At 38.2% G+C, this 24,563-nt stretch overlaps 1 protein-coding gene across 1 annotated transcript in view; it reads left to right on the top strand.

Moving 5' to 3' along the window:
• The window catches only part of PIK3C2G (phosphatidylinositol-4-phosphate 3-kinase, catalytic subunit type 2 gamma), a 517,177-nt gene that overhangs the window by 353,824 nt on the left and 138,790 nt on the right, over positions 1 to 24,563 (top strand). Inside the window, exon 24 of the mRNA XM_006866018.1 lies at positions 13,072 to 13,181. Coding sequence (XP_006866080.1) covers positions 13,072 to 13,181 — 110 coding nt within the window. The remainder of the gene's footprint in view (positions 1 to 13,071; positions 13,182 to 24,563) is intronic.

Raw genomic sequence — 24,563 nt, 5'->3', positions numbered from 1 at the left:
GAGTGATAAAAGCAGAAAGTGACTGGATTACAAGGTTTCAAAAGGGAGTTTAGTTTAAGAGTATGTGGGGGAAGATAGAGTCCCTACTGAATAGTTTTCATGTTGTCTAGATGGGTCTGGAGAAAAGAGATGGGGATAAGATTATAATGATTCAATTGTTGTTGTTGTTAGGTACCATCAAGTCCACACTGACTCATAGCAACCCTTTGCACAACAGAGTGAAACACTGCCCAGTCCTGGGCCAACCTCACAATTGTTGCCACGTTTGAACCCATTGATGCTGCCACTTGGCCAATCCATCTTGCTGGGGGTCTTCCTCTTTTTCTCTGACCCTCCACCTTACCAAACATGATATCCTTCTTCAGTGACTGGTCCCTCCTGACAATATGTCTGAAGTATGAGAGACAAGGTTTGGCCATCCTGGCCTCCAAAGAGCACTCTGGCTGCACATCTTCCAACACAGATCTGTTTGTTTTTTGGCAGCCCATGTCACTTTCAATATTCTCCTCAACACCATAACTCAAAAGCATCAGTTCTTCTACAGTCTTCCGTATTCACTGTCCTCATATTTCACATGCATATGCGGTTATTGAAAATACCATAGCTTGGGTCAGGTGCACCTGACAGCAGATTTGCCTAGTGCAATACGTCGTCTGATTTCTTGACTGCTACTTCCGTGAGTGTTGATAGTTGATCCAAGAAGAATGAAGTCCTTGACAACTTCAATCTTTTCTCCATTGATTAGAATGTTGTTTATTGGCCCATTGGTGAGGATTTTTGTTTTCTTTACATTTAGATGAAATCCATATTTAAGGTCTTTGATCTTCATCAGTAAATACTTCAAGGACTCCTCACTTTCAGCAAGAAAGGTTGTATCGCCTGCATATTGCAGGTTGTTAATGAGTCTTCCTCCAATCCTGATGCCCCACGTTTTTCTTCATATAACTCGGCTTCTCAGATTATTTGCTCAGCATACAGTCTGAATAAGTATGGTGAAAGAATACAACCCTGTCGCACACCTTTCTTAATTTTTAACCATTCAGTGTGTCCATGTTCTGTTCGAACAACTCCCTCTTGGTCTATGTACAGATTCCTCCTAAGCACAATTAAGTGCTTAGGAATACTCATACTTCACAATCTTGTCCATTGCTTTTCATGATTCACAAAATTAAAAGCCATTACATAATTAATAAAGCACAGGTAAATATCTTCCTGCTATTCTCTGCTTTCAGCCAAGATCCATCGGACATCAGCAATGATATCCCTCATTCCACATCCTCATCTGAATCTGCTTGAATCGCTGGAAGTTCTCTGTCGATGTATGCTTTCAGCCATTTCTGTATTACCTTTAGTAAAACTACTTGCATGGGGTATCAAAAATATTGTCCAATGATTTCCACATTCCATTGGGTTACCCCTCTTTGGAATGGGCACAAATGCATCTCTTCCAATCAGTCAGCCAGATAGTTGTCTTCCAAATTTCTTGGCAGAGATGAGTGAGTGCCATCTCACTTTCTTAAAAGATTTCAAATTTTATTCCATCAATTTCTGGTGCCTTGTTCTTTGCCAATTCCTTCAATGCACCTTGGACTTCCTCCTTCACTACCTTTGACTCTTGATCATATGCTACCTCTTGAAACAGTTGAACATCAACCATTTCCTTTTGGTACAGTTGACTCTGTGTATTCCTTACATCTTCTTTTGATGCTTTCTGCATCATTCAATAATTTGCCCAGAGAATCCTTCAATAACGAAAGTCAAGGCTTGATTTTTTTTTCCAGTTCCCCCAGCTTGAGAAATGCTGAGCATGTTCCTCCCTTTTAGTTTTCTGCCTCCAGATCTTTGCACATTTTTAAAATAATATTTGACTTTGTCTTCTCAAGCTGACCTTTCAAAGTTTCTGTTCAGCTCTTGTACCTCCTCATTTCTTCCATTCTCTTTAGCATCTCTACACTGGAGAGCAAGTCTCATTGTCTCTTCTGACATCCATTTTGACCTTTACTTTCTTATCTTCTTAAAGACTTTTTTGCTCTCTTCAAGTATGATGTTCTTGATGTCATCCCACAACTCTTCTGGTCTTCAGTCTTTAGTGTTTAATGTATCAAATCTGTTCTTCAGATGATCTCTAAATTCAGGTGGGGTAAATTCAAGGTCATATTTTGGCTCTCGTGGACTTGTTTTCATTTTCTTCAGCTTCAGTTTGAATTTTCATATGAGTAATTGGTGGTCTGTTCCACAGTCTGCCCCTGGCCTTGTTTTGACAGGTGATATGGAGCTTTTCCATCTTCTCTTTCCACAGATGTAGTCAATTTGATTTCTATGCATTTGTATAGAGGTCCATGTGTATAGTCGTCTGTTATGCTGTCTAAAGAAAGTATTTGAAATGAACCAATCATTGATTTTTCAGAATTCTATCATGAAATCTCCAGCATTGTTTATATCACCAAGGCCATATTTTCCAACTACTGATCCTTCCTCTTTTGTTCCCAACCTTTGCATTCCAATCACCAGTAATGATCACTACATCTTGATTGCATGTTTGATCAATTTCAGATTGAAGAAGTTGGTAGAATTCTTCTATTTCATCCTCAGTGGCGTTAGTGGTTGGTGTGTAAATTTGAATAATAGTGTTATTAACTGGGCTTCCCTGTAGGCACATAGATATTATCCTAGCATAGACAGCATTATTCCTCATGACTGATCTGGATATGTTCTTTTTGACAATTAATGCAACACCACTCCCCTTCAATTTGTCATTCCCGCCATAGTAAACCATGTGGTTATCAGATTCAAAATGGCCAATACCAGTCCATTTCAGCTCACTAATGCCTATCTATGTTTATGCATTCCATTTCATTTTAATAATTTCCAATTTTCCTAGATTCATACTTCTTACATTCAATATTCTGATTATTAATGGATAATTACAGGTGTTTCTCTTTATTTTGAGTTGTGCCCCATCAACAAATGAAGGTCCCATGGGCTTCACTCCCTAGTGCTTTATTCCATTCACTTCATTACGGTCAACCCTAGTTTGAGGAGGCAGCTCTTTCCTAGTTGCATTTTTTTGAGTGCCTTCCAACCTGAGTGGCTCATTTTCCAGCACTATATCTGACAGTGTTGCTCTTCTTTTCATAAGTTTCTCAGTGACTAAATATTCGGAAGTAGTTCATCAGTCTTTCTTCCTAGTACGTCAATAGTAATTATTATTATGACTAATTGTACTGTCACAAATGTAAAGGCAGAAGTTTTGTAACAATAGTGGGGAAGTAGTTAATCTTACAGTCCAGAAACATAGGACCCTAGGACCATCAATGGTGAAGAGCACAAACAGAATGAGGGACCCTATCCAAAGAAGCAGCGACACCAGAGATGGAGGCAGAGATGAGGACATGGAGAGAGGGAGCAGCTAAGGACTCTAGACTCATGGAAAGAGAGGGACTGAGAGCTAGTGGCCAGGAGGCAGGTTTGCATAATGTGTCCTTTGCTTGTTTAAATTATTATATTCCTGAGTGTTTGTGTATGTCCCCTCACCTCCTCCACCCCCCACAAAAAGCAAAGGGAATGAAAGCAAATACTGTTGAATGCTGAAGTGCAGAGGATATTGTAATCATTGCAATGAAATGATGGTGTAAAGCCAATGTTCTCCCATATAAACTGTCACTCAGTTCACAATACAAATAAATGTATACATATATAAAAACAAAAAAGAATATGGGTATGACTTATTTTGGAAGTTGAAATAATCAAATAGATCCAGTTTACTACACAGATGAAGGTGTATTTAGACTATAAGGCTAAAAGAAGGTCACAGATTACAGTTAGACTATGAAAGTCATTTATGAACAGAATGAGGAATGTGGACTTCAGTACAGTAGAATTTAGAAGTTTATTTGTCTGTAATGTATGAAGCAACCTCAATGAACTTAGACAGATAACTCAGAGGTTACATGATTAGATAGATTATGTGATTGAAGCGGAGTCCTGGTGCTGCTCTTTAGAATGAGCACTGGACCACAAGGTTAGTTTGAACTTCAATGTCCACGGCTGAAAGTCACCAGACACCATTTGGATACCCTACACAGAGTTGCTATGAATCAGAATCGACTAGATGGCATTTAACAATAACAACAACAACAACAATAACATGATTGAATATAGACAAAAGAAGATGAAGAGTTAAAGAAAGACAATGATAATTGCAGTGGCAGGGGGGATGAAAAAAGGAAAATGTTGAGTTAGTTTTTATAGAATTAAGTGATTGGCAATGAGAATTGGGAAGAGAGAACCAAAAAAAATATTAACTTATTAGTTGGACAGTGGTGGCAGTATGAGTAGAGATATGAAATAGGGAAAAGAAGGGAAAGATTTTGGAAGAAGAGAATTTGCTCAAATTTAGACATTATGAATTTGAATTTTGTGGCAAATCATTTGCCAATCAGCCAGGCATCTACTTATGAAGTAATCCATGACAGACTTGGGTTTTCAAAAGTTTGTGCATAATGGGTACTGAAACAACTCATAGAAGAGCGTAAACAGAAGCGCTTGGATACCTGCAAACAAAATTTGGACTGATCCTAGAAGGAAGAAAAGTTTAAGAAAATTGTTACTGGTGACGAGATATGGATTCATCACTACAAACCTGAGAGTAAATGGCAGATTATGGAAGAGAAACATCCTCAATCGCCAACCAAGACAAAGCTCAAAAGTCAACCATCAGCTGGAAAATTATGCTTACACTTTTCTGGGATTCTCCAGGGCCAATATTGGAACATTATTAGGAAAAAGGTTCAACAATCAACATAATCATTATAGTGAGATGATCACTGAAGAGCTGGAGCCTAAACTTCAGATTAAACACAGAGAACTGCTATCCAAGGGTACTGTGATCTTGTATGACAATACATGTCATACACTGTTGACACTATACACTGTTGACACTTTACAAAAAAACCTTCATTTTGAGGTGTTAAAGCATCTTTCCTATAATTCTGATCATACTCCACTGAACTTTCACCTGTTCGGTCCCCTGAAAGCAGCCCTTCGAAGATAAAGATTCACTTCTGATGAAGAAGTAAAGACAGCAGCGTATTCGTGACTCGTAGCACAACCTAAAACATTTTTTAATAAGGGAATATGAAAGTTTGTTGACAGATGGGAAAAATGAATTGAAAGCAAGGATATTATGTTAAAAATTATGTATTTGTCTTTTCTAATAGTTGATTAAAATAAATTCTCCAACCAGAGTATGGATAATATTTGACTCACCCTTGTATGTTTGCTGCTCTGTCAACCTGGGTGGGATAGTGGAACAAAAGTTTCAAATCCATTTTTTTTTTTCTCAATTGGAGTTCATCATGCCATTCATAACTTCACCCATATCCCATAACCGAATTTTCAATTTCCCCTTTATTTTTATGTTTTATAACATTGTTCATAACTCTACAATGCCTGAGGTACCTATGAGTAAAAAATGAATCAATGGCACTTAACAACATCCAGAGCAGGAAACAATTTTTCATCTTAATCAGAGAGCTATTGATAATATTCTTCTCTTTCTTTCTTTGTTAAAATTCACATTAGTTTCAGATCTACCTTTTATAAGATTTTTTAATTATATCTAAACAGAATATCATCACCTCAGCCCACAAAATAAGAATAAAGAAATTTCTTGAAGAAAAACACCCAGTTCTTTGTATAATTTCATCTCTAAATATTTCATCATTGTGAAAATTTTTATTAAAAGTAGTAACTAACTATAAAAAAAAAACTGTACTGTTGGTAGTGTGAATCACAAAACGACACACAAAAAATTAAGGATTAAGAATCAGAGGCATACATTTTATTCTCTGAGTTTACACATCATTTAAACAGGACACTTCACTTACAGCTTTTTGGACATTAAGTTTTACTTTACTAAAATGGTTATTGTTATCTAATTTTTTGTGTAATAGTTTATAATATACAGAAATCCTTCTCATTCATTAGCCATTGATTCTCCCAGAACATATTGGACATTTTTACACCTACCTCAGAAATAAGAAAAGTCATAGGGACTTTTTTCAAGATTTGTTGTCGTTAGGTGCCATTGAGTCATTTCCAGCCCACAGCAACTCTATGTACAATAGAACAAAACACCACCCACTTAGGTGTCGTACTCAAAATTGCTGGTATGGTTGAGCCCATTGCTGCCACTATGCAATGCATTTCATTGGGGGTCCACCTTATTATCACTGACACACCATTTTACCAGGCATCATGTTTTCTACCGGAACTGGTTCCCCCTTATAATATGTCCAAAGTATGAAAGATCAAGTCTAGTTATCTTGGCTTCTAACGAGCATCTGGATGTACTTCTTTTGTTTAATTTTGTTTTAAAGTTTTTATTGTTAATCATGTGATAGTTTACATGGGAGAATATTAGCTTTACATTCATCCTACCCTATTGTATATCATTTCATTGCCATGATTACAACCCCCTCCATGCATCATGAAACAAGCAAAAGATATACCCTGCAAGGCTGCTCCTCAGTTGTCAGTACATAGCCCCTCTCCCTCTCTGGGTCTAGAGTCCCCAGCTGCTGCATCTCTCCATGTCTTTATCTCTACCTCCATCTCTTGCATCACTGTTTCTCTAGGTAGGGTCCCACATTCTGCTCTTCTTCCTTGATGGTCAGAGGAGCCTCTGCTCCTGGACTGCAAAGTCAATCACTCCCCTCCTTTAGCAACAAAACATCTACCTTTACAATTCTAACCCTCACAGACAGTCCTGATAGCAATTATTCACTATTGTACCACGGGAGTCTTATCCCCATCTCCTTTCATCAGCCCCACCCAGACAGATTGCATACTGCTCGGTATAGATTCTACCGTCCTCAGCATCCTCTGGATCTAGGCTCCCTCTTGAAAACTTGTGAGTCACTTCTTGCCTTTGTAGCCCTCCCATTTTGGGCAGCCAATGTCCAAGTTTTCCATCCCTGTCTATTCTGTGTACCAAGGCGGTGGGAATGATCCTCACTGTAAAGATTTGTTTTCTCTTTTGAGCTACTGCATCCATAGGTGTAGGTCAAATTCATCAAATTGTATCAGATTACTCTTTTTTTTTTCCTTTTCTTTCTTCTTCTGGTTGAGCTCTGATCATCCAATCATTGAAGCCAGGACAATTGGGTATTATCTACAAGTTTGGATGTTCTTGTGCATATGCCCTCTCTTCTTATCAGGTGGACACTTCAATCTCCACTCTAGTCCTCTGTGGCCATGTCACCGTCCCTGGGCCCAGGAGTCCCCAGGTCTTGCCATATTTCTGGCCAATCAGGTCTCCACCCAGGTTCAAAAGAGTCTATTGAATGTGGTTGGACTTAACTCACAGCTTCATTACTGTTTTACCCTCACTTCCCCTTATCAGTGACCAACATGGTCATCAGTCAGACCGCATGGCTGCTCATGTATTCCCCTTGAGTCTGTCTTGGAAGGAGGGTTGCCCTGAGGGGAGCTGACCACTTGCATTGGTGTCTCCTGAGCGAGCAACTTGCTTGTTTGTGTAGTAATCAGTCAGACTGCTGTTATTGTTTTGTATTTTTCCTGTCAGTCTTTCTTTCAAGAAGTATCTTCTGTTCTTCTAGATGCTCCAGGCTGTTCTGCTTGTCCTTTCAAGTGGAGATTTCCCACCTCAGAAAATTCTGAATGTAGTTCAAGATTCCAGCTATGGATTTATGCAATGCAAAGACTCCACAGGGAGCCTCCTTCACTGAGCCAGTTGTAGCCCTATTTTAGGTATTCAATTAAGTTCTAGGCAGAAGACAGACTTATAAGCTTTCTATGGTGATATTTCTGGCTAATCCTTTCTCTCCTCCTCAAATGTCTATTTTACAATGGTATGCAAGGAGAAGAACCAAAATTCAAAAGACAGCCAAGCATCTTAACATTATTTCCCCCCTTTTACCCATTCAACTATGCCTCAATTCCTATATCCCAGAGCCCTGTTGTTCCAAGGTTATGCATACATCATTATTTGCCTCTGTCCCACTTAGCCCATGCAAACTTGCCTAACTGTTCTCCCATCTGCCTTGTTCTTCCACCCCTTTCTCCCTTTTTGTGAATTCCTCCCTTCCCCAGCACCCAAACTATCCTGTGTGTATTCCCTACCTTCACCCCACCTTCCACATCCCAGTAACCAGCGAAGATTTTTTTTTTTAACCCTCTTAGTATGGGTTCTTTTTCTTAGTCTTTTTCAATAGTAGTCTTATGCAGTATTTCTCCTTTTGTGACTGACTAATTTCACTCAACATAATGTCCTCAAGGTTCATCCATGTTATGTGGTGGCTTACAGCTTCCTTGTTGATGAGGCTTTCTGCTCACATAAAGATTTATGGCCTCAGAAACCCTATGCAGGTTCGCTATGAGTCGGAACCGACTCCATGGCACATAACAACAACAACAACAAATACCAAGTAAAGGAATTGCCGGATCATAAGCTATTTCTATTTCCAACCTTCTGAGGAAGTGCCATATTCCTTTCCAGAGTGATTGGACCATTTTGCAATTCCATCAGCAATGCAGGAGCATCCCAGTCTCTCTGCATCCTCACCAGCATTTATTGTCCTCTACTTTTTTTTTTTTATCTTTGCTGTTATTATTGCTGGTGTGAGATGATATCTCATTGTTATTTTGATTTGCATCTCTCTAATGGCTAGTGCATTTTGGGCAGTTGAAAAGATATCCGCTTGAGGACTAAGGTGCTCCTGACCAAAACCATGGTATTTCAATAATCTCATATGCATGCGAAAGCTGGACAGTGAATAAGGAAGACCATAGAAGAATTGATGCTTTTTAGTTATGGTGTTGGAGGAGAATATTGAAAGTGCCATGGGCTGCCAAAAGAACAAACAGATCTGTTTTGGAAGAAGTGCTACCAGAGTGCTCCTTGGAAGTCAGGATGGCCAAATTTTGTCTCTCATACTTTGGACATATTGTCAGGAGGAACCAGTCACTGGAGAAGGATATCATGTTTGGTAAGATGGAGGGTCAGAGAAAAAGAGGAAGACCCCCAGCAAGATGTATTGGCCAAGGGGCAGCATCAATGGGCTCAAGCATGGCAACAGTAGTGAGGTTGGCCCAGGATCGGGTAGTGTTTTGTTCTGCTGTACATAAGGTAGCTATGAGTCAGTACTGACTCCATGGCATCTAAAAACAACAAAAACAATGGCTAGTCATCGTGAACATTTCTTCATATGTTTGTTGGCTTCCCAGATCTCCTCCTTGGTGAAGTGTCTGTTCATGTTGTGCCCATTTTTTAATTGGCTTATTTGTCTTTTTCATGTAGAGGTGTTGTAGTTTCCAATAGATTTTAGGAATTAGTCTCTTGTCTGATGTGTCATTGCAAATGATTTTTCCCCATTCTGTGGGTTCCCTTTTTACTCTTTTGGTGAAGTCTTTTGATGCACATAAGATTTTAATTTTTAGTATGTCCCAACCATCTATTTTGTCTACTTTTGTTTGTGTAGTTTTCAAAATGCTTGGTAGTCTGTGTATTCCCTGAATCAGTGCCCTCACATTTGTCCCAATTTTTTCATTGATGGCCTTCATAATTCTGGGATTCACATTTAGGTCTTTAATCCATGCTGAGTTGGTTTTCATATAAGGTGTGAGGTAAAGGTCTCGTTTCAATCTTTTGCATATCACTTTCCAGTTCTTCCAGCACTGTTGAAGAGATTATCACCTCCCCATGAGATATATTTAAGTACTTTGTCAAAAATCAGTTGGCTGTACGTGGATGGGTTAATTTCTGGATTCTCAATTCTGTTTCATTGATCAATGTATCTTTCATTGTATGAGTACCAAGCTGTTTTGTCCACTGTAGCCGTGTAACAAATTTTGAAATCAGGGAGCAAGAGGTTTCCAACCTTATTCTTATTCTTATTCTTAAGCAGTGCTTTGCTTATATTGGGTCTTTGTCCTTTCCATATAAAGTGTGTAATTGTCTTTTCCGTATCTTTGAAGAACGCCATTGGAATTTGGATTGGGATTGCGTTACATGTGTAAATTGCTCTGGGCAGTATTGACATTTTCACAACGTTAAGCCTTCCTATCCAGGAGCATGTTACATTCTTCCATATTTGTAAGTCTCTTGTAATAGTGTTTTGTAGTTTCCTTTGTATAGGTCCTTTGTTTTTCTTTTACATTTATCCCTAGATATTTCATCCTTTGGGCAGCTATTGTAAATGGTATTGCTTTCCTAATGTCCTTTTCAGTGCTGTTGTTATTGGTATAGAGGAATTCAACTGATTTTGGGGTGTTGGTCTTATACCCTGCCACTTTGCTAAATCTTCCAATGAAGTCTAGTAGCTTTTTTACTGAGTCTTTGGGGTTTTCTATGTATAGGATCATATCGTCTGCAAGTAGAATTTATTTCCTCTTTTCCAATTTGGATGCCTTTTCTTTCTCTGTCTTGCCATACAACTCTTACTAAGACTTCCAGAACAGTATTGAATAGGAGTGGTGACAAAGGGCATCCTTGTCTGGTTCCTGTTTGCAGAGGGAAGGGCATCCTTGTATGGTTCCTTTCAGTTTCCCTCCATTGAGAGTAATGTAGTCTGTTGGTTTTGTATATATGCTCTTAATTATGTTGAGGAATTTCCTGTCAATTCCTACTATGTTGAGTGTTTTATCAGGTATGTATGTTGGATTTTGTCAAATGTCTTTTCTGCATCAATCTATATGATCATGAGGGTCTTTTTTATGCTTCCTGATTGCCTCCAGGTAGATGTGATCAAGAGGTGGGCTTCCCTTTTCACTCTTCTTGTTGCTTAACTCAGAGTAACTTTCACAGGTGTTGTCTGCCTCCCTGGTGTATGGCAGTTGGTATTGGTTCTTGCCTGGATTGTGGAGTTTTATAGGGTGTGATTGTAGCTTGACTATATGACAGCAATTGCTGTCTCTTCTTGGGTAATATAGGAAGAGAAAGAGTCCTCTAAATGTAAAAGGGAGAACCAAAAAACAAACAAACAAACAAACAAAACACAAAACTAAACAGAACAGCAACAGCAGAAAACAAAAATCAGATAGGATACTGTAGTCTATAATCACATAAAAGAGAGAGGAGAGAGAGAGAGAAAAAAATTGTAGCCTAATATGAGTATGACTTTAATATCCTTATTCAGCTTCTTGCCTTCAAGGCCGCCTGATAAATTTCAAGATGCCACTATGGGTTATTATGCTGTACCTCAGGATTTAATTTTCAGCCTGCTTTGTTTTTAGTCTCTCTCCCACTCCACAACCAGTTCCGGCCTTTTCCCTATTAATAAACAGTTTAGGGCCAGCTGTGGCTGTCTTGCACTGTGGGTGTGTTTTAAGCAGGGACTGTCCCTTTAAATGCTGAGAGGCTCTGTGTGTATGTATAGTGGAAGAACCCTCCAGTGGTGGATGTGTGGGTGTCCACTCGCTCAGGCACGCCTCCCCCAGTCACCAGAATTAAAGTACGCAGACAGTGAGAGGCCAATGAACAGATACCAAAAAAATCAGAACAAAAAATATTGTCCACCTTTTTCTCTGAGTTTCCAGCAGGCATTAGTCCATGGCAGGTCTGCTTGCTTCCCCACTTGATCTTGCCATTTGGTCTCACCCAAGTTGTCGGCTCCGGGGTTCTAATCCAGCAGGTTCGAAAGTACAAGATTTCTTGTTTCTGCTTCAAGTTCCACTAGCTATAAGTCTTCAAACTTTTAGAATATTCCTACATATGTAGTTCAGAGTTTTGGCGCTCTCCCCTGACCCTGATTTGCCTGGTATTCCATGTTATTGCTGACAGAGATCTTCACTGAACCTCTATCCTATCTGCCATCCTGTCTGAACTTCTTCCTACACAGATTTCTTTATTTTCTGTCAATTCATGTACCTTTAAAATTATTCTCCAATGCCATAACTCAAATACATCAGTTCTTCTATGGTCTTCCTTATTCATTGTCCAACTTACACATGCATCTGATGCTGTTTAAAATGCCATGGTTTGGGTCAACTGCACTTTAGTCCTCAAACTGATATCTTAGCTCTTGAACACTTTAAATAGGTCTTGTGCAGCAGATCTGCCTAATGCAATAGGTCATATGATTTCTTGACTGCTGCTTCCACAAGTGTTGATGGTGGATCCAAGCAAACTGGACTCTTTGACAACCTGAATCTTCTTTCCATTTATCATGACTATTTATTGGTACAGTAGTGAGGATTTTTGTTTTCCTTACATTGAGGTACAACCCACCAAAATCTGTGGTCTTTGATATTTATATTTCTTCATCAGTAAATATTTTTAAATTACTGATCTTAAATTGTAGGTTCAATAATTCTAACATTATCCAAAAAGAAAAATCCAAACTCATTACTGTTGAGTCCATTTTGACTCCTGGCAAGTCTATGTACACAGAGTAGAGCTGTATACCCTGCATGATTTTCAATGGCTATCTTCAGGACTTTCTTCCACAGTGCCTCTGAATGGATTCATATTACCAACCTTTCAGTTAGCACTTGAGTGCAAACCATTGTGTCACCCAGAAACCACCATACCCAAAAATCCACTGCTGTTGAATGGATGCAAACGTATTGAGACCATATAGAATAGAACTTCCCAGACAGTTCCTAAGGGTTCCTGAGTTCACAGAAGCAAAGTTCCACAATTTTCTCCCTCAGAGCAGCTGGGTGTTTTGAACATCTGACTTTTTGGTTAGTAGCTGAGTGCTTAACCACTGTGCCACTAGGGATCCTTTATAGCTCATAATTTCTACTGTGGCATTCTGAATATTTCTCTTCTAATAGTAGGTGGGATAGGGATATGAGAGTTTATTACTTTCATCCTTACATTACTGGTTTATGAGGATCAAATTGATAATATGCAAGCACTTTGAAAATCACAGTACTTTACATTTTCATGATCATTATTGTTGCTTCTACTACTAAATTTGGGAAGCTAAAAAACATGTGTTTATATCCATTGATGGTTACAAACATAAAGGACTTGCAATGTTATCTGTGACTGGCAATGTTTTATGTTTCCTTATTCTATTATTTTTTTGTTTTGTTTTTAAGATGCTGCCTGCAGGATTGCCTGAGCTGAGTAGTATCCAAGACCTAAAATATGTGTATGATAACCTTCGTCCACAAGACACAGATCTAGAAGCAACAAGTTATTTTACCAAGTAAGATTAACTGTGAATGTGTATGTGTCTATGAGTTGTTCAGACATTTATTTTGCATTTGATATGATTTCAGAATTATTGATCACTTTTATGAAACTGGATCCAACTTGTAGTTTTTCTTTCTAAGGGGTGAAAAGGAAACAGTGTGAATGTCTAGCAGAAATTCTTAATCAGTGTTTCTGCAGAATCCTAGTGTTTGCTAAACAGCCCTTCATATAATAGATTGCTCAATACAAGGTCACTAAAAAGAGCAACAGTTGACTTAAATAAATTGGTTGTTCTATTTGTACTATGCTGGAAAAAACAATTTATAAAAAGTGATATTTGAGGAGATCTGGACTCACAATTTTCATCTCTAAACAATATAAACATTCATATTTTTGGTAAAAGACCTATGACTATCTTCTGTGTTTAATCTATTTTTTATTAAATAAGTCTAAGAAGACACTAATATACATCAAGGTAAAAATCTGGACAGAATACAGTGACTATCAGTCAGACCCTAAATCATTGTCAAAAGTGGCACATTTTATAATATACGGTATTTTGGGAAAAAAATTTAATATATAGCATTATTCCTAGCATACTTAGGTACCCATAGATGTTTGTCATAATTTTTTTCTTAGCTTAACTAGAAATTTATAACATTGTTTCTCTCCTGTAATTTTTTCTACTTACTGACTTCTTATTTTAGTCTAATTTTTTATTTTTATAATAATTTCCACTGGAAATGTTAAATACGTATTATATTATTTTTAATGTAACATATGCTTTGTTCTTTGGGAGAAAACAGTAATTAAAATGAAACCTTTCCACACAGGTTTTACTTCTGTCCCTCTTCGAAATTGTATAGGACTATAATTAGAATTATTTGAGAAATAGTCCAATATGCTTAGAGAATTTCACTTTTCCAACCATCTCTACTTCAAGAATTTTAAGGGATAAGCTGCCCTTGTAGTTGAGTAGAAACAAAGTGACAGAAACATACCAATTTGTTCTAAAAAAAAGTCTTCATAGTTTGTTCTAATAATAAGTATATAAAAGATAGAACTGAGATCCAGAGAATTAAATTATTTCTTGCTCATAATTGAAAGAAGTAGCAAGATATAAGGTAGTACCAGGGTCAAGATCTGATCCCTCAGTCCAGTATTTTTCAAACATTCAATATTAGAAACTAAATGATATGATTAAAGAACACCAAATATATTATAGGAGTCCATGTTAAAAATATAACTTCCTGCTATTTAGTTGATTTCTGAAATCTGCCATTAATGGTTCATTAGTGGTATCTGGTTGAGTTGTTTTCTGTTTGTTTTGTTTTTCAGTCTTGAAAATTGCCTTTTAATAACACAGGGATCTCAGGAAGAAGCATTAGTTTTTATCCATTAACAAAATAACAAATATTAGTTGACAACTGAGGTAAAAAGCACTAACTTGAGTATTTGGATAGATGTTTTACACCCTTAGTTTCATGGCTCAAGAACTCTCGAGTTATTTCAGCTGCTAGGGAAAAGGGACTTCTGTGAATACATACAGACATACATACATGCATACATACATACATATATACATACATAGAACAATGAGAAGGTCAATAACTTTGTCTAAGGAAGAGCAGAAGGCTATTCCTAATATATCCTGTAATGTCCCTTTGGAGTTCTAAATAGTTCCAGGGACCTCATCAGCAAGAGTTTACAACCCTTTGTTCTACCTGCATACCTCTTGTTCATTACCTCCATCCAAGCTTTGTGGGTCACAAGTTATTAAAAATAGCTCCCTCAGGCTATCCATCCCAATTTAGTGTACATATCTAAGTGGAATGATGATCGTAAAATGGGCTGCAACATGTCCAGTACAATGACTACATGTCAGTGGGTGAGGTGGTAAAGGAAGACACATGGAAAGGACAAGAAAAGTGTAAGTGAAGGAAAACATGGTTGGGTTGTAGAAAATATGCTTGAGGTATGCTATTACATGGGCAGAGTAATAATAGGGCTTCAGTTTACTAACAGTTTCCCTAGTGCTTGAGAAAGGGAAAAACTATATATTAATTTGAATAGAAAAGCTCTTTCAGGCACTGTCCACAGAAAGTGTAAATTGGCTCTGCTTCTCCACCAGAGTCCTGTTTCTCCCCATTCATTTACTTCTACTATGGCTAAATCTGAAAACAAACAAACAAACAAAAAACCCAGAATCTTGAATATAGGTGAGCTTGCACAGGTGACTCATTTCTCCTTCCCATTCAAGAGGAAGTAAATTAATATTGTGAGAAGTAGATCTGAAGTCACCTCCCAGCAGTGAGCTAGACTTCATTATCCCATCTGCATACCTCTGTCAGGGTAATCTTCCCATTTGCGGATGTTATGTAGTGTCTTGTGTTCCCTATTGCAAACTAAATGTCTTCTAGTCACCTAAACCAGGAAACATCATTTCTCTGTGTAAGAACTTTTCTTGATTTCCATTTCCTACCTCTTACATACTAAGAATATATAATCTCATTGTCATTATCTAGGTTTAACCACCCACTGCTCCCCTCCACTCACTATTATTCCCAAATGAATGCTTTTCTGAGCAGAACATCTTCTGAGGAAAACTCTGCACATTTGTTACTACTTTATTTAACTCACATCTCTAACTTTACCAGGTATGCCCCCAAAGAATCATAAAATTCTGTAATAAAGGAGAGGTCTTAGCTAACCTTTCAATTCTACCCATTCCTTGAATCACTGGGCAATGAAACTAGTAAATCCTTCATGAAATGTCTTACTGTTCCAGTACTTAGTGAACCTCTTTTCTTCTATAATGCTATAGAACATGTAAACATTTATTCTATACTTAATTTATTAATTTAATTATAAACTGCCTTGTATATCAGTTTAATTAGTATATTGGTTGGATGCATGTCTTTCTCCCAAGTGAGATAGTGACTATACAACGGAAAGTCAAAAAGTATGTTTACAAAAACATAGAATACTATATTAAACAAAAATATAAAAATATGAAGGTATCATTTCTTCAGTTAGGTCTACATATCTCTGACTCTATTTCTCTAACTCTCCCCACAAAGGATTCTGTGCTCTTTGATTTACATCACATCAAAACAGTACTATTGGCATCCTTGAGGGTCTTAACTTGTGATCCTTTTAAATGTTCGTTGAGTTTTAAGGAACAAAAAGACATCTGAAGGGGCAAGATCATGGCTATATGGTCAATGAGGTAAGGTTTCCCAAACAAAATTCTTGTAGGACATCCATTCCTACCTTCATAAAGGGTTGTTATGAGGATTAAATAAATTACTATATAGAAGACACAAAGACAGGAACCTGACATATAACCAAAACAAAACAAGCAAAAAATTCCCATTTGCCATGTAGTTTACTCCAACTCTTAAACCGCATGTGTGTCAGTAGAATTGTTCCCCATAGTGATTTTAGTGGCTGGTTTTTTCAGAAGTAGATTGTTCTTCTGGGGTTCCTCCAGGTGGACTAAAATCTCCAACCTTTTGTTTGGCACCAGGGACTCTGACACATAACAAGCACACTATTAAATGTTGCCTTTTCCTGTTGTGCCACCATAGGATAAGCACTGGACCACAAAGTTGGTTGTTTGAACTCACCAGCTGCTCCTTGGAAATCCTACACAAGGCCACAATGAATGAGCCTGAACAAACTTAGTGGCAATTAGCAACAACAACATTATATGCCTTTTGTGTTTTAATGTTTGATCTTTAAATTGTATTATATTTTCAGATAATTAAACTTTTAAATATATTCTGAGAGGAATAGGTATTCTTCACATGCATATATTTTTAGAAGTGGGGTTATTGTCATTGGTGTTTGATATGAAAGTGATTCTTACTCAAGGTGACCCCTGGGCACAGAGTAGGACTACTCCATAGGGTTTTATGGTTGTGACCTTTCAAAAGCAGATTGCCAGTCCTGTCGTCTGAGGTGCTCCTGAGTGGATTTGAACTGCCAAACTTTAAGCTAGTAGAAAGGTTAACTGTTCATGCAGCTCAGGGAAAGAAGTGGGTTAGTGGGAATACGAGGGCAAGTGAAAAAGTATTTTGTCTAGAGTACCAGTTCATACATGATTATTTCAATCAAAACATGTTTAAACTATTTATATCCACACTTTTAGATTAGGAAATGAAGTCCCAGGGAAGCTAAGCAGTTTGTCAAAGGACACAGTCAGCAAGAGCCATAGCTAAATTCAATCTAGCCATTCCATCGTGCTCTCAAGTGTAAGGTCTTAACCATTGCCCTATATGCTTAAAAACAACCCTAGTGGCACTGTGAACTTGGCATTAAGCTGCTAACCACAAGTTCAGTGCAACAAACTCACCAGATTTGTGGGAGAAAGATGAGGTTGTTTGTGCCCACAGATATTTAAAGTCTTAGAAATCCTATACAGGGTCACTATGGATGGGTACACTCAAAATCATTTCTTTCAAGCTCATGCCCTTGTCTGTGTGTGCTGCTGACCAAAATGTTTTCAAGGCTCTCCACAGTCCACAATGGCTGTAACTTGACCAAGGGCTCTTTGTTTATCCTTCCTCCAGCACTAATTCTCACATCTTAATTATCCCAAGCCTACATATACTTCCCAAGAGAAAAATACTTTCTACTTTCTACTCCTGTAACAATTTATAACCTCAGAAACCCTATACAGGCGTGCTATGAGTTAGAACTGACTCCACAGCAAATAACCACCACCACACATACTTTGGACATGTTATCAAAAGGGACAAATCCCTGGAGAAGGATATCATGCTTGGTAAAGTAGAGGATCAGTGAAAAAGAGGACTTCTGCCCCCATGAGATGGATTGGCACCATGGCAGAAGCAATAGATTCAAGCACAATTGTGAGGATGGCACAGGACCAGGCAGTGTTTTGTTTTGGTGTGCATAGAGTCAGTATGAGTTGGACTCAATTTAAAGACAGCTAAAAGGAGCTCTGGTAGCGTAGTGTTTACGAATCGGGCTGTGAACCTTAAGGTCAGCGGTTCGAAACTACCAGCTGCTCCACGGGAGAAAGATGAGGCTTTCTGCTCCCGTAAAGATTTACACCCTCGGAAACCCTGTACAGGGTCGCTATGGGTCGGAACCGACTCGATGGCACATAACAACAACAACAACAACAATAACAACAAGGAGCTCTGGTAGCGTAGTGGTTACGAATCAGGCTGCGAACCTCAAGGTCAGCGGTTCGAAACTCTCAGCTGCTCGACGGGAGAAAGATGAGGCTTTCTGCTCCCACAAAGATTTACAGCTTCAGAAACCCTGTTCAGGGTTGCTATGGGTTGGAACCGACTCGATGGCACTTAACAACAAGAAGTAGCTCTGGTAGCGTAGTGGTTACTAGTCAGGCTGCTTATCTTAAGGTCAGCAATTTGAAACTACCAGCTGTTCCACAGGAGAAAGATGAGGCTTTCTGCTCTCATAAAGATTTATAGCCTTGGAAACCCTATGCAAGGTGGCTATGAGTTGGCACTGACTCCATAGCACACCGCCACCACCATCACCACCACCACCACCACAACAACAACAACAACAACAACACAGAGAACAGAGCTCCTTTCCAGAACCATTATTCCCACTCCACCACCAGGTGCCCTCTAAAGCTGGGTTTGGCATCTGCTATACTTGTTACCCTGGGACGCCACTAATTTGACTAGTGCTTCTCTGGCCATCACTTTCTCTCTTTTTCTATTTTGGCCCACACCCCAAAGTCTTAAATCTCTTTTTTTTTAAATCCCTTTTCATCTCAAAAATTTTTCACATAAGACTTCCTTGTTTTAAACTCCAAAAGCCTTTCTTAGTACCATATTTTACCCTGAAGTCTCAATTATGTATCTTTACTTTTAGATATGATTTAATGTGTATTTAACTTGTCCTTTTAACGATTCTCTGAATTCCTGGATCATCATATATCTAGCTTCATGAATCTTTCAATCTCACATTTCACCCAGTACTGGGAAGAACCTCAATAGATCATGACGGTGCTGTTCAAAAAAAAAAAAAAAAAATTACTTATTAGGATCTCTCTGTTACTTATTCTGAATTTCCAACATCAATTTAAAAATGCATTATATTAATGATATTTAGAGAAGAAGGAAGATAAAATTGGATTTCTAGCTACAAAGGTTTTCCACATCATTGTTAACTTCCCTCTGCTTCCCTTACAGTTTTCTGCTCTCTTTACAGCTGAGGGCTGCTGAATAGAATCCAGAAAGTATCATGACTCAGTCCCCTGAAAATTGATACTTTCCTGCAATATCTCTGCCGAGCCCACTGCTAGGCAACAAAGCCAACCATCCATTAAAATGCCGTTCAAACGGGTTATTGCAGAATTTTCTATCACTGTCAAACCTCGGGTTAGCTGTTCTTAGAAACTGATAACCTAATTCACAAACCAAACTGGGATCATTAAGCATATACTTCCCTGCCTACCTCCCCTCCTACATACAGATTGTGCTTTTCATTTCATCTATTTCCTCCTCCAAAAGTGTGAGAGAAAAATTTCCATGTATTCCCAGATATTCCATTTGTTCTGCTATGCAGAAACCCTGGCTTAATGTGTATAAGATCTCCTCCTCTTCTAACAGTTAAGGCAGCATGAAGCAAAATTAAATGTCAAACTTAAAAAAAGAAAAAAATAAGTCAAATTAAAAAAAGAAAAGATTGCATTAGTAAAGTATTTTGACAACAAGAACAAGAACCAGAAATTCTTAGAGGGAAAGATAAAAATGTAGTTTAAACCACGCCTTGGAAAACAACAGAAACTGTTAGGGCCTATTTTCTAATGGAATGTAGACCTTATACTCAGTTTAAGAGTTCTGGTGTGGTGCTGCTCTAGGATAAGCACTAGACTATTAACCGACTCCACGGCACACAACAACAACATTAACTTAAAGGAGTCGCGGTGTGGCGCTGTGGTATAATGCACAGGACAGCAAGGTTGATTGGCACCGCAAGGTCACCAATTCAAATTCACCAGCTGCACCTAGTAAACCCTATAGAGTTGCTGTAAATCAGAACCAGCTGAAAGGAACTTAACAACAACAACAAAAGCAATTAACCTAAAGGCAGTCCTGGTGTGGTGCTGTGGAATAAGTCACGGGACCACAAGGTCAGCGGTTCAAACTCACCAGATGCTTCTTGGAAACCCTATACAGGATCACTGTAAGTTGGAACCAACACTTCACCACTTAACAATAACATTAGCCTAAAGGTCAGCAATCAAACCCAGAGTCACTCCTTAGAATTCCTATACACGGTTGCTGTGAATTAACTGCTTAGCATATTTACTTCTCTTTGTTTATTGAGCAACCTTCTCTAGTAAAAATTCCAGAAAGGGCAGCCTAATTGATTTAACAGGGGTCCTTTTTGTTGTTTTTATTGTTGTCAGGTGCCCTTAAATAGGAAGCAAAGAAACCTATGAGCAACAAAACCTTACAATTGTTGTTACACCTGAGCCCATTGCTGCGGCCACTGTGCCAAACTATCTCATTGGGGGATTATCCTCTTTTTTGCTGACCTTCTGCTTTACCAAGCATGATGTCCTTCTCCAGGGGTTGATCCCTCCTGATAATACATCCAAAATATGACAGATAAAGTCTGGACATCCTGGATTCTAAGAAGCATTCTTCCAGCACAGATTTATTTGTTCTTTTGGCAGTCTAACATACTTTTAATATTCTTCTCCAATATCATACCTCAAATCCATCAATTCTTCTAAGAACTTCCTTATTTATTATCCAAATTTCACTTGCATATGAGGCTATTGAAAATAACATGGTTTGGATCAGGTGCACCTTAGTTCTTAAAGACATCTTTGCTCTTGAACACTTTAAAGAGGTCTTGGGCAGCAAATTTGTCCAATGCAATTCATCATTTGATTCCATGAGTATTGATGGTCTGTCTGAGCAGAATGACATATTTGACAACTTCAATCTTTTCTCCATTGATAAGAATGTTGTTTATTGGTCCAGTGGTGAGTATTTTTGTTTTCTTTACATTTATGGTTAAGTGCTCCATTACGAACTGAAAGTTTTGTAATTCAAGTCCACCTATTGTTGTTTTTGTTAAGCACCATTGAGTCGATTCTGACCCATAGTGACCCTGTATAGAGTTTGCAAGGAGCAGCTGGTGAGCTTGAACCACCGATCCTGCAGTTCAAATGACTTTGCAGTCTGACACATTAGTCCACAACACCATATCAGGACTCTGACCTAGAGAGACTGAAAAAAAGGCCTTCTGAAAAATTAGCCACTAAAACCCTATGAAGTACAGATCTATACTAAATCACATGGGGTCACCGTAGACTTGATAGCAACTAATTAATTGACTCAAACATTTGTCATTGTTCCAGTGGTAAAGTGCCTTAATACAAGTCCACCATAGATTTTTTTCCTATAAGTGGCCACCCCTTCACAAAGAATAGTCTTCGATTTCTTTCCAGCACTTTGAACCCATAGAATGTAGATATTACCAAGCAATATCATTAATATCACACACAAGTAAAAGTTTTCTGAAGATAGCTTAAAAACAGTTCTAGGAATACAACAGTAAGTGTGTCAAGCCCTCTTCACTTTCAGCAAGCAAAATTGTCATCTGCATATTGCAAATCATTAATGAGAACTACTAGAAAATCAAGACAGTTTCTGAAGAGGACGTGGAACAAGGAATATTATTGCTGATGTCGGATGGATCTTGGCTGGAAGCAGAAAATACCAGAAAAATATCTACTTGTGTTATATTGACTATGCAAATGCATTCAACTCTGTTAAACATAAAAATTACAGGCAACATTAAGAAGATTGGAAATTCTAGACTACTTTATTGTGCTTATGCAGAGGTTTAACCTGTACATGGACCAAGAGCCAGTTGTTTGAACAGAGCAAGGGGATATTGTGTTGTTTAATATCAGGAAAGGTGAGCATCAATGGTAGATATTTTCACTTATTCAATCTGTATGCTGAGCATACAATCTGAGAAACTGGGCTATTTTGAAGAACCTGGCATCAAGATTGTAGGAAGACTTACTAAAAATCTGTGATATGCAGGTGAAACAACCAGCTTGCTCAAAATAAAGAGGACATGAAACACTTACTGATGAAGATCAAAGACTAAAGCCTTCAATATGCACAGCACCTCAATATAAAGAAAACAAACATCCTCATAACTGGATCAGCAAATAACATCATGATAAATGGAGAAAAGATTGACATTGTTTAAGACTTCATTTTGCTTGGATCCACAATCAACACTCATGACAACAGCAGCCAAGAAGTCAAATGACATATTGCATTAATCAAATCTGCTGCAAAAGAGCTCTTTAAAGAGTTAAAAAAAAAAAAAACTGTCACTTTAAAGACTAAATGTGCATGACCCAAGCAATGGTATTTTCAGGGTGGAAATTGGACAGTGAATTAGGAAGACCAAAGAAGAAGCTGTTCCATTTGTATTATGAAGTTGGTGAGCAATATTAAATATACCATCAACTACCAGATTTCTAAGGCGTTCTGGTAGTGTAGTGGTAACGAATCGGGCTGCTGTTCCATAGGAGAAAGATGAGGCTTTCTGCTCCCGTACAGATTTACAGCCTCAGAAACCCTGTACAGGGTTGCTATGAGTCGGAACCGACTCCATGGCACATAACAACAACAACCAGATTTCTGGTGTGTTGCTGTAGGATCAGCACTGGACTGTGAACCACAGGACAGCAGTTCAAACGCAGTTTGAGCAGCAGTTCTGCTGTTCAGAAACCTTACACAGGGATGCTATGAGTCGGAACCTACTCAACGGCACTTAACAACAACAACAGCTGTAGAATAAACAAATTTGTCTTGGAAAAAGTACAGCCCTAATATGCAAGGATGGCAAGACTTGTCTCAGATACTTTGGACTTACTTAGTATCCCAAACAATCTAAAAATGGACAGTCCCTAGAGAAGGACATCATGCTTGGTAATGTAAAGTTGTTGTTGTTGTTGTTATGTGCCGTGGAGTAGGAACCTACTCATAGTGACCCTGTACAGGGTTTCCGAGGGTGTAAATCTTTACAGGAGTAGAAAGCCTCATCTTTCTCCCGCGGAGCGGTTGGTAGTTTCGAACTGCTGACCTTGCGGTTTACAGCCCGATTCGTAACCACTATGCTACCAGAGCTCCTTGTAAAGAGTCAGCAAAAAAAGAGGAAGACTCTCAAGAGATGGATTGACACAGTGGCTGCAAACATGGACTCAATTTCATCAATAATTGTGAGACTGGTTTAGGACTGTGCAGTGTTTCATTCTGTTTTACATAAGGTGACTATGAGTTAGAACTAACTTAATGACACCTCATAGCAACAACAACAATCTGAACTAAATTGATTTTATAAACTACTTTTTAAGACTGTATATACATTTGTTTGAACTCATGGTGTGACACTGTAGGCTTAGTACTGGACTGTGAGCCACAAGGTCAGCAGTTTGAATACACCAGCAGCTCCTTGGAAACCCTATACAGAGTCGCTATGATTCGGAATTTAACAGCACTTAAGAATGACAACAACGCTTTCTTAGTTGAAGGGTCTATTCACATTCATTATGATGTTTGATAATAGTTTGTTGTTCTTCTTAATTTTTGCAATAGTAGAGTTTTTGTTTTTAATTATATAAGTTAGGCAGAGCAGCTCCCTAAATAGCAAGTGAAGACACATCTTAGCTATTAAACTTAAAAACAAAAGATACTTTGAACTATTCATGAGACTATTAACCTAAAGGTTAAAAGCATTTGAAAAGTTCATTGTACCCACCAAGAGTACTAGAAATCATTAGTTTAAAAAGACAAATAGTCCAGATGGGCTATTTCACAACAGCTGTTCTCTCCACACTAGCTCTGTGCATCAATTATACCTCACAGATATTCCTGACTCTTTGTATTGTTTATCATTGCTATATACCACTGATTTAACAAGCAACTAGACTAAAATAATTTACTTTTCAAATATATTTTCAGTTTAAAGTTTTGGTACCTTAATTATAGCAGCATTCATCACTATTGATTTTGCCATATCATTCCATGTTAAGATTGATATTCTTGCTTTGTGTATAATTTAATTTTTATTATCAATAGAGTAAGCTGGCATTTTGCTAGGGGGAGAGAAAAGGGAGACATAAGGACCTGAAATATCATTTCCTTGACATATCTCTTTATTTGTTGTTGTTGTTGTTAAGTGCCTTTGAGTCGGTTCCGACCCATAGTGACCCTGTACAGGATTTCTGAGGGTGTAAATCCTTACGGGAGTAGAAAGCCTCATCTTTCTCCCGCGGAGCGGCTGGTACTTTCGAACCGCTGACCTTAAGGTTTGCAGTCCAATTCGTAACCACTACGCTACC

Source organism: Chrysochloris asiatica, unplaced genomic scaffold, assembly GCF_000296735.1.
Source record: "Chrysochloris asiatica unplaced genomic scaffold, ChrAsi1.0 scaffold00086, whole genome shotgun sequence".
In the NCBI taxonomy this organism is placed as follows: Eukaryota; Metazoa; Chordata; class Mammalia; order Afrosoricida; family Chrysochloridae; genus Chrysochloris; species Chrysochloris asiatica.
This window is presented reverse-complemented; position numbering and strand designations above follow the sequence as displayed.